We start from the raw sequence: 20443 nt of genomic DNA, 5'->3' as shown, positions 1-20443 counted from the left end.
ATTACACACTATAAGATTCATTTGTTTTGTTCATCCTATTTCTTCCTCTCCCAGTAAGCTTGACTGATGAGGAAAGCAATCTTTTTTTATGCATTTTGTTCACTAATTCTTGTAAAGTGTTTAGAGTAGTGACTAGCACATAGCAGGTATTCCATAAATATTTGCTGAATGGAAACTAATACTCCACTTAAATAATTTAATCTGTTCTCCACAATCTGGGCTTTTAAATGAGAATGATTAATATAATATGAGATGAAATAACAGAGCTCTATAACAGGGGGGGTTATGAGAGCAGAGACACAACAAAATTGGCTGGACTGGCATTGAAATGATAAGCAAGATCAGAGGAGGAGAGAAGAATAATAGAGTGAATCTCAATGACAGATTCAAAGAGTTCTTAACTAGTTCATGGTGGCTCAAGCACAGGTATACACTGGGGAAAGCAGGAAATGAAGTCAGAAAGGGTGGTAAGAATCAGAGCAGAAATGGTCTTGTGAGAATAGCCAGAATTTGAATTTCATCCTGAAAGCCATGGGAGCTGTGGAAAGACGCAGGTCAAGAACAGGGAACTAGCAGGAACAAAGCTGTAGGAGGGAGTCTGTCAAGAACCTCCATATAATTAACATGACAGTACTTGTAAAACTAAAGAAAAAAAAATTTCATTTTAGTTCTGGAAAGAATTTAAGTTACAGAGTGGGTTCTTAAACTTACAATAAAATCTCATTTAAAAATCTTTATGCTTCAGTTTCCTCCACTATTAGATGGGAATATTAACAATAACTAACATCATATGACTGTTACAAGAATTAAATAAGTAAATACAAATATATTGCTAATAATAATGCCTGGCAAGTTTTAAGTATTCAATGATGCTAGCTATTTAATACTTTAAATACACAAAAATGAAGACTAACTTACAGCGGACAGAAGTAAGTTCACCCCCTCCCCCCAAAAAAGTCAAAGCAATTCTTAATTTGAAGCTACATCTAGTTCTTGGAAAGGGATAAATTCATTATCTGGAATGGATAAAAATTATCTTAAAGGGAACTCAGAAGACTTTCTGAAATTTGGTTGTAATTTTTGGAAGCCCTTACAATGCTGAGTGTGATCTTTTACATAAGGTCATTGATAAGATGATTTTCTGGAAACTAGTTAGGGAAGAAAGAACACTTGATAACTTGATACATGCTTTCTCATTTAATACCAACTCTAAAGCAGATAACTTTAGGTTTGAGTGAGTAAATTCAAAATCAAGTTAAATAACTTGTCAGACAAGACAGCTAAGAAGTCGTTTGTCTTCAAAATCTATACTGTCAACCAATCAAAAAAATCTCTAGCAATTACAAGAAAACAGAAAGACAAAAATTGTGACCACAGAGTTACTTAGTATCCTAAAATTCTCATTTCCAATAAAAACTAAGTTTATTGACCCTTTTAATTCTGATCAAGGTATATCACATTTATTTTTTCAGGCTACTTATAGAAATTCCATTAACCTGAGCCATTCAATTAGCTTGTTAAGTATATGTGCAGACAGCAAGAAAAAAATAAATTTCTCCTTTAAAAGATAACAATGGCATCATCTCACATGTAATTAAAGCCATTAATAATTGCTGTTCTGTCTCTCAGTCATGCCCAACTCTTTTATTATATTGTTACTAATAACATTAGTTAGTTATTACTAATATTATTAGTTAATGAATAATAAACATTTATTAGTAATTAAAACATTTATTATTAAACACTTATTATTAACTAAATGTTAGTTATTACTAACACCAATAATGTACATACATTTTCAGAGCTTTAAATTCTACTCAGTGATACTGCAAAGAAGGGACCCAGACTCAATCACTCCTTCTGTCTATTTCATTTTATCTTTCCTAGCCAGTAGTGACCTAATGATCAAAAAATACAAATTCTTACATGTGTGAATACAGTGGTAACTGCTGAATTAAAAAAAATTCTGAATACTCAAATTACAAACAATAAAAACCACTTACTGTAGAAACAACAGGTGAACAAATTATTATGTTAATTTAACTTCTTCAAATACAAATTTTTGAATGATGGTTATATACTAAGCATTATATACCAACACTGAGAAAGACAGTGACTGAATAAAACAGGCAAACATTGCTCTCTTATGGAGCTTCCATTCTAGTGGAGAATGTGGACAACATCAAACATATAATTTATGGCAAGAACAATTGTTTTGCAGAAATATAAAACAGCGTAAGAGTACAGTGATTAGGATATGAATATTATTTTAGACAGAAATGTGGCAACAGGAGCTTTATCTAAGAAAACTATAGAGACCTGAATGAAGTGAGATTATATAGTATTTAAAGGTCATAATGATTACTCTGAAAAATATTAAAATGATATACATGATATCATATTTTTTATATTTAATGTCACTTTAGAGTTCACCCCTTAACTCTATAAGGGTATGATCTGCTTCAAACAAGCATTACATAGTGACTAAAATCCATTAATAAGTGCCATTCTGCTTGAGGAGGAGGAAACCTCAGCAATAACTTTTATAAATAGCTCAGGAAAATGGGTAAAATTTGAAAGATGCCACATTAAAAAAAATTAAATTCACTATGAGACACTAATGTAAAATAGCTCCTCCAAAGACTGTGGAAAAGGCATTATTATAAAGAACATTAAGCATATTACAAATGTAGTTCACTCAGAATAACATGGCAGGGTAGTGATTATGAACCAGACCTGAAAGTTTCAAGTTGACTATAGACTCTTTGAAAATAAATACAATAAACTTCAACTCATAAGTATATCTTCTATAGAATGCTACAGTATGTACATAAATGAGTATTTCCTCATCTAAATGAGACATTCACAAAAGTACAATTTTCTTAACTACTTTTTAAAAAGGTAGCCTTTATTTTTATCAATAACTAATTACATAGTCATGTAATTTATGATATGAAGGGTTTGAAAGAATTTGGTTTGTGGGTAAAATTTTTATTTACAAGAGAGCAATAGTAACTGGAAGAGTTGGTCTTAAAAGATTTGAAGTATAAAAATATTTGACTAAGTTGAGTTCTCCCCCTAGTGGAACCTGAAAATGATCTGTTTCAATGATTAAACATAACCTAAAATGTATTGTTTTTGTAATTAAAAAAGGAGTTTAGGATTTTAACAAAAGATCTATTTATGGATCTTAACTTGTATATAATAAATGAATGAAGGTTGAATCATTAAGATGTTTACTGAAAACATATCTATCACATGTAATATCAAACTGGTCAAGGAAAACTCAGTAAGCAGAAAGATGTAAAAAGCAGAGGACTAGGGGATACAGGAAAACAGCAATTTTCTGAAGACATGATAGCTTGTAAATGGTACAAAATTTTAAAAGAATATAAAAACTTTTAAAGAGTGAAAGTGTGTGTGTTTGCGTGTAGGTGTTAGGGAGAGAGGATAGGGTGTTAATGGTCAAAGAAGAGGCTGGAGGTGAAAGTTTCAACAATAATGAAAAGGCTAGCATTTGTGCTGAGGAGTTTTGATGTGATTTGGTAGGTAAAAGGCAGTCAATAAATTATCTTAGAAAGATAATTTTGGTGGCTCCGTGGGAGAGCTCAGGCCAGAGAAAAAGAAGTTGAACAGGAAGTTGTGATGTTCAGGTAGGGACGAATGCAGAAACATTAGGGAGTAGCAGGGAGGAACAGAAAGGCCCTGAAAGATTTTTTTTTTAAGTTTCTGAAATGAGTAAAATTACCTTTGATTTAGTTTTATATTTACCCCATGACTTTTATCTTTTGAAGAAACTGAAGAGCTGGACATGTTTAATCTATATGAATTATTAAGAACTATCTGAAACCAGTCAATCCTAAAGGAAATCAGTCCTGACTATTCATTTGAAAGACTGATGCTGAGGCTGAAGCTCTAATTCTTTGGCCACCTGATGCAAAGAACAGAGTCACTGGAAAAGACCCTGATGCTGGGAAAGATTGAAGGCAGGAGGAGAAGGGGCGACAGAGGATGAGATGGTTGGATGACATCACTGACTCGATGGACATGAGTCTGAGTAAGCTCTGGGAGGTGGTGACGAACAGGGAAGCCTGGCATGCAGACGCAAAGAGTCAGACACGACTGAGTGCCTGATCTGAACTGAACTGACTGCACTGAAGGCAAACCTACACGAGTAGGTGAGCAGTTGAAATGCTAGTAGGAATGTTAACTAGCACAAGCACTTTGTGAAAATAACTTCATATTCTCAAATAAATTTGAAAATGTACATACTCAGCCTTGATAAATATGGCAGAACATTAAGAAAGGCATAAGTGAAGTTCCTACTAAGTTTGAGTAATTTGGTAAGAGATGATACCATCAAACAAGACTTGGGATACGAAAGTATAAAAACAGTTTGGATGGAATAGAAACACATTTGATCTTAAACATGTTGAATGTGGAGTTCCTGTACAGCTTCCAGGAGGAACTCTCTACTGTCCATTAAAAACATTGGTCTACTGATCAAAAGGCATAATATGTTAAAAACAACAACATAAGACAAGCTACAAAATGGATGTAGATAATCTATAAAACATAACATATGACAGAAACCATCACAATCTTGTATAGTAATTATCTTCCAATTAAAAATAAAATAAAACTTAAAAGAACTAAATATACATAAGAAAAAGATAAACAACCCACATGAAAAAATACAGAAGATTGTAATAGGCACTCTATAAAAGATGAAATCCAAGTTGCCAACCTCATTAGTAATACAGCAAATGGAAATTAAAATCATGATGAAATATAACTGCATACCCACCAGAATGGCAAAAATTAAAACATCTGACACCACCAAGTGTTGTGGAACAACAGAACTTTCATATGCTGTGGTTGGAAGTTAAAACTGGCACAAACACTTTGGAAAATAAAACTGAAGATCTGCATGCTTATGACCCAGTCATTCCACACCCTGCCATACATGCTAAAGAAACTCTTGTGCACTTGTGGTCAGTATAGTGTATAAAATTGCTTCTAATCACAACATTGTTTGTAACAGTCCCAATCTGGAAATTTAAAAATGACCACTAAAATTAAAATGGACATACACATTGCAATATATTTATAAAATGGAACTGTTGCAAGGAGAAAAATGATGACTCACTAAAGTAACAGTGAACAAGAAAGAAGAGACACAACTATTCAACATGACTCTACACGAAATTCAGGATCAGAAAACTAAACTGTATGGATGAGAGATGAATACAAAGATGACACTACTGTAAGGTAAAGCAGAGGAGTCACTGCTATAAAGTTCAGGATAAGGGAGCACGGTGTGATTCCGCAGACTTCTGGAATACAGACAATATTCTATCTTGACCTAAGTAGTAGTTATACAGATACTATTTTTATATATAATGTAGCTTTGTTTTATGAACTTTTCTGTACACTATGTCCATAATTTTTTTAGAAGATATAGGATTACGGGACTTCCCTGGTAAGACTCCATGCTCCCAATGCAGGGGGCCTGGGATCAATCTCTGGTCAGGCAAGAGATTCAAAGGGCTGCAACTAAGAGTCGGCATGCCCCAGCTAAAGATCCTACTTGCCCCAGCTAAGACCTGGCACAGCCAAGCAAATGAGCAATTTTTTATCAGGGTGTAAGACTGTTAGGAGAAAACATGCTAGGATGGAGATAGATTAGAATTTATTGCTGTAAAGATGGCTCTTGAAGCTATATAAGTGAGGTCCTTCATTGTACACTGAATAGTTTCTAAAACCTAAAAATCGTGGATTCTCAGAGGAATACAAACACACAGAATTGAAAACAACTTCAACAATCAAAGAGTCAAAAGTGGATGATGCTAGGAAAGCCAAGAGAGGAAAAAAGCTAAGAGGACAAAGGGGTCAATGACAAATGAGATAAGCTCCAGCCAGTTAAGTATTGAAAAAATACCAATGAACCAGCAATTAAGATTCACTTATGAGCCATTTGAGGCTGCTGCTGCTGCTAAGTCGCTTCAGTCATGTCCGACTCTGTGCGACCCCATAGATGGGCAGCCCACTAGGCTCCCCCATCCCTGGGATTCTCCAGGCAAGAACACTGGAGTGGGTTGCATTTCCTTCTCCAGTGCATGAAAGTGAAAAGTACTCCTATTAACAGTAAAAAAAAAAAAAAAAAAAAATTTATAGTAAAATTTTATGCACTCCTTTTGTTTTTTAAAAAACTGGTGAAGTACGTGTTATATTTCATTTTAAACAAAGCATGCAGCATACCAGGTTCTTCACTTAATTTAGCATTTAAGAATCAACAAAAAGAGTAATTCAAATCTTGCTATTTTGTGACTAAGATGTACAGAAACGTGGCAAAATTTTATAATTTTCATGATATAAAAGTAATGACTAAAACTAGAATTGCATATGATACCATGACTTAAATAGCTGATTACAGATATCTTATGCAGTTGGTTCTTGTTTGAAGTTTTTCTTTGAAAGTGAAAGTCACTCAGCCATGTCCGACTCTTTGCGACCCCATCAAATTCTACAGAGAATACTGGGGTGGGTAGACTTTCCCTTCTCTGGGGGATCTTCCCAACCCAGGGACTGAACCCCGGTCTCGTGCACTGCAGGTGGATTCTTTACCAGCTGAGCCAAAGGGGAAGCCCAAGAATACTAGAGGTAGCCTATCCTTTCTCCAGAGGATCTTCCTGACCCAGGAATTGAACCGGGGTCTCCTGCATTGCAGGCGAATTCTTTACCAACTGAGCTATCAGGGAAGCCCTGAAGTTTTTGTGGATATGCAATAATTTCTGGGGAATACTATCAATAGAACATAAAGGATATTGTTTTATAAACTTCTGCAAATCATAATGTGTCGTGATTACTTTTGACCCAGATCTTAAATTGAAATTTACAGACAAAAAGGCATTTCAGGTGGGAAGAAAATTCTAGATGTTGCAGCCAAAACTGTATTATGGGTTGGAATAGAATATAATAAAACATTTTTTAAAATAAGATTTTTAAATATAATACTTTGCCCATATTGCAAATATACTTAAAAACAATATAAAACAAATGTATTTATATTATAAAATAAATAGTTCATAATAAATGAGAAAACACTTATTTTCAAAGTTTTGAATTTTCCTTCAAAAATAGCTTTGACAATAAGGAAATATGATACAGGTAACAAAAGGAAAAATAGGTAAGTTGGACTTCAAAAATAAAACCTTTTGTGTTTCAGAGGACATTAACAATAAAACAAAAAGACAGCCCACAAATGAGATGAAATACCTTCAAAAATATGTGCATATATCTGATATGGATTGACCTTGAGAATATATAAGAAACCTCCATAACTTAACAACAATCCATTTAAAATCAGGCAAAGTACTGAACCTACCATTTCCCTAAAGAAGACATAATGGCAATAAGCACATGAAAAGATGGTCAACATTATTAATCACTGGTGGTGGTTTAGTTGCTAGGTCATGTCCCAGTCTTGCGACCCCACAGACTGTAGCCCACCAAGCTATTCTGTCCATGGGATTTTCCAGGCAAGAATACTGGAGTGGGTTGTCATCTCCTTCTCCAGGGGATCTTCCGGACCCAGGAATTGAACCTGGGTCTCCTGAATTGCAGGCAGATTCTTTACCAACTGAGCTACGAGGGAAGACCTTTATTAATCACTAGGGAAATGCATATCAAAAGCACAGTGAGATACCACTTCACACTCATTAGGATGATGACTTAAAAAAAAAAAGGACAACAGAGAATTAACAAGTATTGATGAGGATGTGGAAAAACTAGTCTCCTGTGAATTGTTGCTAAGAATGTAAAATGGTGCAGCTGCTGCAGATAACAGTATAGCAATTCCTCAAAAAATTAAACACAGAATTATCACATGGTTCAGCAATTTCACTTCTGGGTATATACCCCCCACAAATGAAAACATGGGCTCAAATAGTCATTTGTACACTCATAATCATAGCAGCATTACTCACAACAGCCAAAAGGCAGAAGCAATCTAAATCAATGAATAAACAGATAAACAAAAAGTAGTATGCACACAATGGAGTATTATTCAGCCATAAAAAAGGAAGGAAATTCTAATACAACATTACAACATGAATGAACCTTGAGGACATTACCTTTAGTAAAATAAGCCAGTCACAGAAAAACAAATACTCTATGATTTTACTTACGTGAGATTAATTAGAGGAGTCACATTCAGAGACAGAAAGTACAAGGGTGGTTTCCAGGAGTTGAGGGAAGAGGGAATGTGGAGTTGTTGAACAGGCACAAAGTTTCAGTTTTACAAGGTGAAGAGTTTTAGAAATTGGTTGCACAACAATGAGAATGTACTTAATGAAAGGCTGTATACATTAAAATTATAAATTTTACCACAATAAGTATATTTTTATTGCAATTTAAAAAACTGGACTTGGAAAGGAGTATCGAAAACAGGAACACAGTCATTAGGATGAAGACATAACTCACTATCCAGGTGCAAAGGAAAGGGGAAATAACTGCATTATTATTACATTTACTTTACTATTTTCATATGGTACCTGGATTTCAAGCTCAGCAATGTGCTGCTGTAGTTCAGCAACAGCTGCTATGCTATCTGCTTCCCGGAGTCTCACAGCCATCACTTCTTCCTTGTTCTAGGGTGGTAAACAAAACAAACCAAAAATAAACCACACAATAAACCAAACCATTAATAAAACATAAACACTGTAACTTGCCTCAAATTTAGAAAGTAACAAATAGACCCCTGATTAAATCAGAGGGGGAAAAAAAGCCATTATAACTAACACAACATTGTAAATCAACTATACTCCAATTAAAAAATCTTTTTAAATGCCATTATATCTTGAACTTGGTATAAAATGAAGAATAAATATACAGAACAACATTCCATCTTTAAGAGTACTTGTATATAAATATTGCTCAAACTTTTAAATTAAAAGTTAACTTAATTAAAGCTATTAAAATTACTGTTGACTGTGAAAAATTAATTTTTTATCCAAGAACAATTATTGAATTCAAATATGTAACTAGGACAATAGATTGATAGGGAATATAAATACTGTATATTAGCCATATAATATTTTTAAAATTACATTTTTTGAGGCAATGAATGTTAATGAATATTTACTTTATACTACAAAGGAGATAATATAAGAGAAAGATGGGATATACAAAAATATATAATATTGAGGAAATATTAACTTCAGTTGAAATTTAGCAATCAGTATCAAAAATGTGCAGCATGGTGACCATAGGAGAAATTTAGCACCTGACAGTAATATCAAAATTTTTTAAAATTTCAAACCTAGTAAAAATATAATTAAACTTTTAAAATATATTCATTCTTTTATCTTTTTAGATATGATCCTGGTACTTCATTTCAAGCAAATATTGCTTTAAATATTTTTGCCAAGTTGTACACAGCCACTAAGTATAGTTTCTGCACCAAATTAATGACCAGCTCTCAAGCAAGTGTGTGTGTGTCCGTGTACAAATATGTCTGTATGTACATTTATAATATATTTTAAATCTAGATTGAAATAGCAGATGTACAGTATATAACAGTTAAGATATGTAGCACTCATTATTATAAATTCTACTTAGTCAATATATTCTCACAGAATACTTTCCCTAAATTTTGCCAAATCTTGTGTCCACAGGTCACCTAACACTGAAAATGAGGAAAAAGTAAAGTGTTGATGTGAACTTTGGTTAATTTTTGTTCGTGTTATTTATTCTGATAATAGAGTTATTATCATTCTGATAACAGTGATCAAATACTGGAGGAAAATTTCCTCAATATTATTGTGCTATTCATAATGTAAAGAGTGAAGACACAACACATTTTGAAGCTTTAACAGTCTAGAGAAGGAGACAAAAACTCTAAAGGGCCAGATAGTAAATCATTTCAGACTTATGGGTCATACAGGCTATTACAACTACTCTATCCACCACCGGAGTGTGACAGTGGTCACAGACGATATACAAATGAGTAAGAAATAAATGAATATATTTCAATATACAAATGAATGTATTCCAATAAAACTTTATTTACAGAAACAGGCAAACAGACAGATTTGGAACATGGGCTATAGTTTGCCAACTTCTGGTCTAGATAATCAACAAAACAGTAAGTCAAGCTTTGATTTGTAGTTTGCCAATTCATGTGGTAAAACTACTCCCACCATGGCTCCTTTCAACTTGACATAACATTAGGGAACATTAGTGAAGATAACATTAGCGGCACACCATGGTATTTCTACAATACAGATATAATTAAGTATAAATAATCTGAAATGCACAAATGTAAAAATTAGGAAATCATGAAGTTTGAGTATTTACTATCATTTTATCATAATTTGTTTATTATGTTAAATAATTTAATTTTTAATATGGCTGTTTAACAATTGTGTCACAAAATTCCTGAAAATTTAACAATTGGTTCTTACAAGTCTTTACCAGCTAGTTCCAGCACACCATTGTGTCTATGTTTAACAAAACTCAAATCTCTGTCACTCCCTTATTTTAAACCCTTTAATAGTACTCCACAGATCTTGAGATAACAGGTTCTTTTACTGGTGTCTAGGATTCTCCAAGATTTCTTCCCTATCTACTGCTCTAGCTTCATATATTACCAGTATTCCTTATCACACACTCCCCTCCAACTCGAATGAACTTTTAGTTCAAGCAAACAACCTTCTCTGTTTTGCTCTTCACATGTGTTATTCGCTTCGCCTAGTGAACTCTCTCTTGCCTTTCCTCAACTAACTCCTACATATCCTTAAGGTCTCAGCTGAATCATTCCTTAGTGAGCTTTCCTTGAACCATAAATCTAACACTAAACTCACATTACAGGATCCAATGTACCACCTCAATAATAGCACCACTCATACTGCATTGTAATGGTGTGTTTGTATCCTTTGCTAAGACAGAGCCCCTTGAGGACAAAGAACTCTTTCCAACAGCCAGCACCACCTTGCAACCAGAGTGTGCCACTTAAAAACCCTCATCCTTTAGCTTTAGCTAAGCCTGAGATGACTGTAACCTCATGAGACTCTAAATCAGAATCACTAGATTAAGCTGCTTCTGAATTTCAGATCCACAGAAACTTTGGGGTATTAGTGGTTACTATTATTTTAAGCTGCTAAATTTTAGAGGTTATCTGTTAAACAGCAATAGATAACTAATACATATTTATTCTACTAATTTTAACACTGTATAAAAATATTATATCCATCAGGTAAAACACCAAATATTTGTGCCCCAACTTTCTCCTACTTTTCCTCCCTCTCCAACCCGATCACTGGGTCTCTATAAAAATATTGGATTGACCTACTCTACTTTAGTTCCATTGCCAACACCTGAGCCAAAGCTAGCACCTCTGTCTTGTTCTATTACCTGATAATCTCATATCGCCTCTCTCCAAAGCCACCTCAAATCCATGTCCACACACAGTGGCATGTGTGCTCTTTTAAAAAATAATTATTAATTGTTACATGCATTATCTCCTAATAAAGTTAACTGCTGAAACCTTAAGCATATTTGCATAAATGCAAAATAGTTCCTCCAGTTCAGTTCAGTCGCTCAGTTGTGTCCGACTCTTTGCAACCCCATGAACTGCAGCACGCCAGGCCTCCCTGTCCATCGCCAACTCCCAGAGTTCACCCAAACTCATGTCCATCGAGTTGGTGATGCCATCCAGCCATTTCATCCTCTGTCGTCCCCTTCTCCTCCTGCCCCCAATCCCTCCCAGCATCAGGGTCTTTCCCAATGAGTCAACTCTTCGCATGAGGTGGCCAAAGTACTGGAGTTTCAGCTTCAGCATCAGTCCTTCCAGTGAACACCCAGGGCTGATCTCCTTTAGGATGGACTGGTTGGATCTCCTTGCAGTCCAAGGGACTCTCAAGAGTCTTCTCCAACACCACAGTTCAGAAGCATCGATTCTTCAGCACTCAGCCTTCTTCACGGTCCAACTCTCACATCCATACATGACCACTGGAAAAACCATAGCCTTGACTAGATGGACCTTTGTTGGCAAAGTAATGTCTCTGCTTTTTAATATGCAATCTAGGTTGGTCATGAGTGAAGTCGCTCAGTTGTGTCTGACTTTGCAACCTCATGGACTGTAGCCTACTGGGGTCCTCCATCCATGGGATTTTCCAGGCAGAATACTGGAGTGGGTTGCCATTTCCTTCTCCAGGAGATCTTCCCAACCCAGGGATTGAACCCGGGTCTCCCGCATTGTAGGCAGATGCTCTACCATCTAAGCCACCAGGGAATGATCTCCTTGCAGTCTAAGTTGGTCATAATAGTTCCTCCAAATACTTATTAATTATTGTCCTATTGTGGTTGTTGTAACAAATTCTTTGATACTCTTTCCTTCAGGAGTTGTAACTTAATGCCCTTTCCTCCACTTGGACCATTGTCTAGGCTCAGTAACTTGCCTGTAAGGAACAGAGTAGGAGGGTGGGGGGACTTCTGTAGTGGAGAAAGCTAGCAGATACCAACTTAAGCAAATGACCAAAGTTAATAGGACCAGACGTAAGGCGTATTAATACAGAATGCCCCCTGATGGGCTTCCCAGATGGCTCAGTGGTAAAGAACATGCTGCCATTGCTGGAGACGCAGGTTTGAGCCCTAAGGTTTGAGCCCTAGGTCAAAGTCCACTGGAGGAAGATGTGGCCACCCACTCCAGTATTCTTGCCTGGGAAATCCCATGGACAGAGAAGCCTGGCGGGGCTATAATCCATGGGGCTGCAAAAGAGCTGGACACGACTTAGCAACTGAACATATACATGACCCTGATATAATATACTGAGAAAGGGCCTAAGACATATAACCTCGGTCTAAGTGTAAGAAAACATCAGACAATCCTAAATTGAAGGATTTCTACAACATACCTCACAGATCAAAGAAGAATGAGACATGATGGGGAAATCTGAATGAAGTCTGTAATTCAGTAATAAAATTATTACTAATGTTCATTTCTTAGTACTAATAAATGTGTCTTGTTTATGTAACAGGTTAAAATTAGGAGGGGCTGATTAAAGGGTATATGGGAACTCTCTGTACCATCTTTGCCACTTTACTGTAAACATAAAATTATTTCAAAAGTAAAAGTAAAAAACTGAAGCAAAGGACTTCCCTGGTGGTCCATTGGTTAAGAATCTGCCTGCCAATGCAGGGGATAGGGGTTTAATCCCTAGTCCAGGAAGATTCCACATGCTGCAGGGCAACTAAGCTGTGTGTCACAACTACTGAGCCCAAGTACTTCTGAAGCCTGCAAGCTCAAAAGCCTGTGCTCCGCAACAAGAGAAGCTACTGCAAAGAGAAGCCCCCGTGCCACAACTAGAGAGAAGCCTCCACTCACAGCTAGAGAAAAAGCTCTTGTAAAGCAAAGACTCAGCACAAACAAAAATAAAATAATGAATAAAATTTAAATAAAAAACTGAAGCAAATATAGCAAATCAAAAAAATGTACTATGTTTTTTATCTTACCTCTCAGTGGCCTCCCACGGCATTTAAGAGTAAAACTCAAACTTGTTACCATGACCTATAAATATCTACATGGTAAGAAGCTAAGTCCTAGCTTACCTCCCTGGCTTTATCTCATTCAGCTCTGCATTATATATGAGACTCAGCAACCAAGTTCTTTCCTGCTTTCTGGGTCTTGATCTCTGACCATTTTTGTGTAAGGATCTCCCCCCTACTCTTCATATGGCTGGTTCTTTCTTATTCTTCAGCTCCGATACCATCTCCTGGCACTTGATCTTAATTACCACTTCCTCTAACTTCTCACTCTATAGAACATTATTACTAATGATATTTTCTATTTCTTATTTATTGTTTCAATAAACATTAGGTCTACCTTCTCCATTTCCGTATCCCCAATGCTTACAAGAATAACCTACAAGAAGACACCCAAATATTTGACAAATATGTACGCTGATGTTATCATTCTTTTTAGTCTCATAATTTCACCTCCTCCAATCCCTATTTGAAAATCACTGTCCTAGAACATATAAATTACATCTAATTAAAATGAAAAGATTTTGTTATACAATTTATAAGAAACATGATGAAGAAACAGGTACCATCATACCCTGCACATCAAAGCACAAAATGGTACAAACCTAAGGAGAGTAATTTGACAGAAACTATGAAAAGTACCAAGGTATTTACTCTCTGACCAAGCAATCAAATTTAGAGTAATTTATTCTATAGGAATGTATAGATATACCTCTATACATTTGAGATTATGTATGTATGAAGTTATTCACTATACACTGCTTGTAGTAGTAAAACATGGGGAACAAACCATGTATCCATCAATATGGACCTAGTTAAGGATGCTGTGGTATATACATGCAATGGAAAATAATGTGTCTTAGAAACTAACAAGGAGACTCTAAGCACTGATGACAGAAAGCTGCACAAAACATATAAACATAAAAAGCAAAAAGCAGAATATACTACTGTTTGCTAACTTTCACATAAGACTGTGAGAAAAAAAAGTATATACTTCTAATTACTAGTATCTGCCTAAAAGAAACTCTAAAGGAAGTTATCAGAAAATAATAAAAGCCATTATCTGGGGAAAAAATAAATGGGTGTACGTGGTAGGGTCAGGAAGAGAATAAGATAAAAAGGATTTAAATGTTTTTGTTTATATTTAGCTTTAAAAATATCAAAGCATTATGAAAAATGCACAGTATTAAGCTACTAAAAATTACATGAAATATAAGCAACAGGTTTAATTTCTTGTTTTCTTCCTATCATTATTCCATATATGCACAATATTATAATCATAAAATACTTTGCTCAGCTTTCCTCACTTAACATTATTTATTACACAATTTTACAAGTTTGTATATGAATATGTAATACCTTTTCTCCTGGAGATAGAAAATTATATATCTGTTATTAGAGTATAAAATCTTTCTATAATTTTCAAATTTAGATTTACACAGGAAATCCAACAATCTTATCACTGAAATTCTGGGGGTCAGGTATGTTATGGAATTTCAGATTTTTCAGACTTTAGAAGAGTAATAAGGTGCATAAATGGAACACTATACTATCCAATGGGTTCTGAGGCAGTGTCCAAAATGAAACAGTATGCTCAATGCTCAACAAAAATGAAGCAGTGATGCATAAGTACTCAAACCAAGTGGGATAAATAACAATGATAAATGGCTATGTATAAGTTCAAATCAAGTTCTGCTTCCAAATGAATTTGTGTGAAATTTATGAAAAGATGTAGGTTTCAAAGGGTTTTGGATTTTCATATTGGGGATCTTAGACTTATACTGTTCGAAGTTGGAACACTCAAATTCAATTACAGAGGGAAAATAATGCTAATATTAAAAACAGTATCCCGGACTTCCCCAGTGGTATGGTGGATGAGAATCTGTCTGCCAATGCAGGGAACACGGGTTCAGTCCCTGGTTCTGAAAGATTCCACATGCCATAGCAGCTAAGACTGTGTACCACACCCACTGAAGCGTGAGTGCCAAGAGCCTGTGCTCCCCAATAACAGAAGCCACCACAATGAGAAGTCCACACACTGCAATGAAGAGTAGCCCCCGCTTGCTGCAACTAGAAAAAGTCCGCAAGCAGCAACAAAGACCCAGCGCAGCCAAAAAAACAAAAAGAAATTAAAAACAAGCAAAAACAGCATCTTGCTTTACATCAGTGAAAAACAACACGAGCTTTAATAATTACTTTTCAACAAACCACAAGCTATAATCACATAAAATAAAATGAAAACTATCAGATTTATATAACTGAAAGACTAGCTCTCTGAAAGTTAGGTTTATTGCTGAATTGTTTCAGTATGACAAAGTAAAATATTTAACACTTAATCAGAATGTGCCAGATTACTAGGGTGACAATTAACAATGGTCATGCTGGAAATCTGCAAAGGGCATTTAAAAAATTTGAATAAACCAATATACACCTTAAACACAGGGGAGATCTCAGAATCAGCATCTGTATATACTTTACAGAGGTATTAATGAAAAGTTAAAGTTAAATAAGATCTCTTATCAGTTCTCAGAATTCTGAATGTGGGCCCATTACTTACACAAATTCAAAGCAAACAATTATTTTCACTGGCAAACTCCCCAAATATTTATTTCCAAATAGCACTTTACTTTGATTAAAAGGTGCTAAGGTATTTGGGGTACAATATTAAATCCAGTACCAATGTTATCAACATGTTTAAAGGAAATCATATCAATAATAAAATACTAAATTTAGTTCTTTATTAAAAATAAGTCAGGACAGACACTGCAAAATAAAAAACTGAAAAAGATATTAGTATAATAAATCAAATTGATGTAATCTCATGTTACATCATCTTATTTTTAAATTAGCCTAGGGAATTTCCTCGCAGTCCAATGGTTAGGACTCAGCACTTTCCCTGCCGTGGCTTGGGTTCAATCCCAGGTCCAAGAATTAAGATCCCACAAAACAGAAAAAAAAAAAAAAAGCACACTTAGTCACATACTTCAGGAGGGACTACTCTTACATTAGTACAAATTTCAGTACTGCCTACAGATTTCTGTCAGAGTAAACTGTAACAGTCATCCATATTTATTAGGATGTAATTTCATCTCTGGATTTCAGTGACACTGATAAACCACTCAAGCTTCACTTTTGGTTTTTAATGACACTAGAACAAGTTGATGGAATTACTGCTTTATATCTGCCATTGAAAGTCTTATTTCTTATCATAGAATAAGGCTGGAATCTTTAAAGGGCATTATTCCTACTCTCTCACCATGGAAAGATGAATGTCTAGTTTTTTAAAAAAATCTCATAAACAAAACCAAACTTACCAAAAAACAAACTTGCCCTCGTAATTCATTCTAATGTTCACCACAGTCATCTCTTTAGTTATTTCACAAACACACATACATACAACCCCTCTCCTTCCACCCCATTTTCCGACTTCTCCTTCTCTCTCACCATTGTTGTATTATGAATTTATTTAAGGAAAAAAAATACTTGCATTCAAAAACTTTTCCATGCTTTATGAATCCAAACACTCCATAAAAATTTAAAAGACTGATTAAAATAATAACTTGAAATGCACACAATTTTGCCAACCCTTGGGTACACACACAGCTCTTTTATTCTCTATCCAGAAAACATATATTAATATTGACAGCTCACTAATAAGGTGCCAATCAAAGCAGAGTAGACCCAACTTCTCTAAATTACCTATCTTTCTGGTTGAGACATTAAAAGTTTCAGTTTTAAAGGGCTACAGGTCAACAGAGATACCAACCTTCAATCACTTGGTTAACTTAATTTCCTAACCAAGTGATTGAAAATGAAGTTTCCAGCCTGAAATTTACCCAGAGCATGATGAGGTAACCTGGCCCAAAATCAACTGCCAAACTAAGTTCAGGAAAAGTAGGAAATAAGACTAGTTTCTTTTAGTTTTATGATAATGTACTCAGTGATGAGATAAAAACAAAAACAAAAAAAACATTATTATATTGACTAAAACATAAACTTGCTAGTTGATATGTTTACCTTGCATTCAATCTCTGCTTGTTTGCGCCTTGCTTCACTCAGTTGGGTAAGCAATCCCTTGTTCTGTGCAGAAAGATATTGCACCTTCTCCTGTAGATTGGTCACCTCTTGCTCTGCTCTTCGAAGATGATTACTATTGATCTGGTTCTAACAATTAAAAATATAAATACAGAATACAGATAAAAATATAAATATGAGAATACAGATAAAAGGCCTGAAAAAACTGGTGGCTCAGAAGGTAAAGAATCTGCCTGCAATGCAGGAGACAGGGTTCAATCCCTGGGTTGGGAAGATTCCCTGGAGATGGGAACGGGAACCCACTTGAGTATTCTTGCCTGAAGAATTCCACGGACTGAGGAACCTGGCGGGCTGTAGTCCACAGGGTGGCAAAGAGTTGGACATGACTGAGTGACGATCACAAAACTTATAAATTTCTAGGTGTGTATATTATGTCTCAGCAATATTTTCAATGTTATTGTTAGTTATAGGTCTATTTTATTCAACAAATAGTTAACTACTTAAAAAAATTATAAAACTGCTTTAAAAATCAAGAGAATGCATAAGGTTCACATTAGAAACTTTCATTAAAGATCCATTTACCTTTCATACAATAAATATCTTTTAACTATAAGGATGCTTATACAGAAGTTGTAGGTATTAATTTCTGAAACAGGCAACATGGTATAAACAGATAGATACAGAGATATGATGTATTTAACTCCCCTTTCCAGTTCACAAAAGCAAGCATAGACCGCTGAAAAGATATCACCACCACTTACTGAACTGCAAACTTTTTGATGTCACACTGTGTCATGTTAACTACATTCCTACAATGTATAGCACAGTCTGTTTATGGGTAATGGACTAGCTTTGAATTCTGGCTTGCCATTTGGTGATTAAACAAACTAATTAATATCCAATTTCTATTTCCTCATTTGAAAAATGTACACAGGGCTTCCCAGGTGACTCAGTGGTAAAGAATCTCTTGCAATGTAGGAGACTTGGGATGGATCCTTAAATTGGGAAGATTCTCTGGAGAAGAAAATGGCAACTCACTCCAGTATTCTTGTCTGGGAAATCCCATAGGCAGAGAAGCCAGGCAGGCTACAGTCCATGGGGTTGCAAAACAGCTGGACAAGATGTACTGACTACACAACAATAATAGTTTTTTTTTTTTTTAAAGAAAACCATATGTAAAATACTATTTATTTTTCATTTAATTCTCTTTACAATTAGTTCATGAACTGTAGCCCCCTAGGCTCCTCTGACCCTGGGATTCTCCAGGCAAGAATACTGGAGTGGGTTGCCGTTCCCTTCTCGAGAAGATCTTCCTGACACAGGGATTGAACCCAGGTCTCCTGGATTACAGGCAGATTCTTTACTTTTCTGAGCCACCAGAGAAGCCCTTTTAGTTTCTGGGATACAGCAAAGTGATTCAATTATGTATATATATATATATATTCCCCCCCCCCCGTTTTAAATACTTTTCCATTATGGTTTATTATAGGATACTGAATATAGTTCCCTTTGCTATACAATAGGACCTTAACATTATAGATCATGAATTCACTGACATGAGGTAGTTTTCATATTCAGGCTTGACTCAGCTTGAGTTTCTCAATTCTAAATTACTCTATTAGGGGCCTGAAAGAAACAGTAAACATTTTCATAACCAAACACAGGCAAAATTTGGCTCCTCATTTAACAATTTCTCAACCTTGGTGAAGCTATCTAATTCTATCAAGTTTTAGTACACTAATAGGAGTGTAGATATTACTGCTTGACTTTTAAGGCTGTGTTGTGGGAATTACATGAGAAAAGTTTATGAAAGTAGTTCTCTCCTAATGCTTGAAATAGAAGACATTCAACAAATACTCGATTATTACTACTACTAAACCTATTCTATCTCATTCTATGAAAATGATCCTGCCTCCAGTTACCATTAAAACAAGTAACTATACTTCAGAGGGACACACCTTCAACATACACTCCAAAACTCCTCCCTGTACCCCTAAATACCATTCCATGCTCCAAAATTACAAAATACTCACACAAATAATTAAAACCCAAGAACTGACTATGAATGAGAAATGGCAGACAAAAAATATGCTAGATTCTTAAGAACTTTAGATTATAATCACATGAGGATTTTATACAAAATAGTTTACATATTTACATAACTAGTCACTGTCAAAATATCAGCAAATTTGAAAGATAACCAAATATAATTTCCAAAATTAACAGACACTGATAATAAATTCAATTAAAGGGTTAAATGGGAGATTAAACATGATGAGGGCTTCCCTGGTGGCTCAGTCAGTAAAGAATCTGTCTGCAATGCAGGAGACTCAGGTTCAATCCCTGGGTCAGGAGATCCCCTGGAGAAGACCATAGAAACTCACTCCAGTATTCCTGCCTGGAGAATTCCATGGACTGAGAAGCCTGGCAGGCTACAGCCCCTGGGGTCACAAAGAGTCGGACTTCCCTGGTAGCTCAGCTTGTAAAGAATCCACTTGCAATGCAGGAGACCCTGGTTTGACTCCTGAGTCATGAAGACCCCCTGAGGAAGGGAAGGGTACCCACTCCAGTATTCTTGGGCTTCCCTGGTGTTTCAGACAGTAAAGAATCTGCCTGCAATGTGGGAGACCTGGGTTCAATCCCTAGATTGGGAAGTTCCCCTGGAGGAGGGCATGGCAACCCTCTCCAGTATTCTTGCCTGGAGAATCCCCATGAGCAGAGAAGCCTGGCAGGCTACAGTCCATGGGGTCAGAAAAAGTCAGATAAAACTAAGCAACTAAGAACTAGACACAATGAAGAAAAAATTAGCGCTCCAGAAGATGTCAAGAGACAGAAAAGAGAATAAAAAGGTGTAAAATGTACT

At 35.5% G+C, this 20443-nt stretch overlaps 1 protein-coding gene across 4 annotated transcripts in view; it reads right to left on the bottom strand.

Annotated features, from left to right (window-relative positions):
• EVI5 (ecotropic viral integration site 5) overlaps positions 1–20443 on the bottom strand; it is a 170289-nt gene that overhangs the window by 52471 nt on the left and 97375 nt on the right. For 3 of the 4 annotated variants that reach the window (XM_068966552.1, XM_068966549.1, XM_068966550.1), the window contains 2 exons: positions 17563–17709; positions 8556–8651 (listed from right to left, as the gene is read on the bottom strand). In XM_068966552.1, the coding sequence (XP_068822653.1) occupies positions 8556–8651; positions 17563–17709 (243 nt within the window). The remainder of the gene's footprint in view (positions 1–8555; positions 8652–17562; positions 17710–20443) is intronic. The other variant, XM_068966551.1, reaches the window with a different exon arrangement.

This window comes from Capricornis sumatraensis, chromosome 2 (genome assembly GCF_032405125.1).
Source record: "Capricornis sumatraensis isolate serow.1 chromosome 2, serow.2, whole genome shotgun sequence".
Lineage (NCBI taxonomy): Eukaryota > Metazoa > Chordata > Mammalia > Artiodactyla > Bovidae > Capricornis > Capricornis sumatraensis.
The sequence above is the reverse complement of the archived record's forward strand: the minus strand, read 5'-3'. Positions and strand labels throughout refer to the sequence as shown.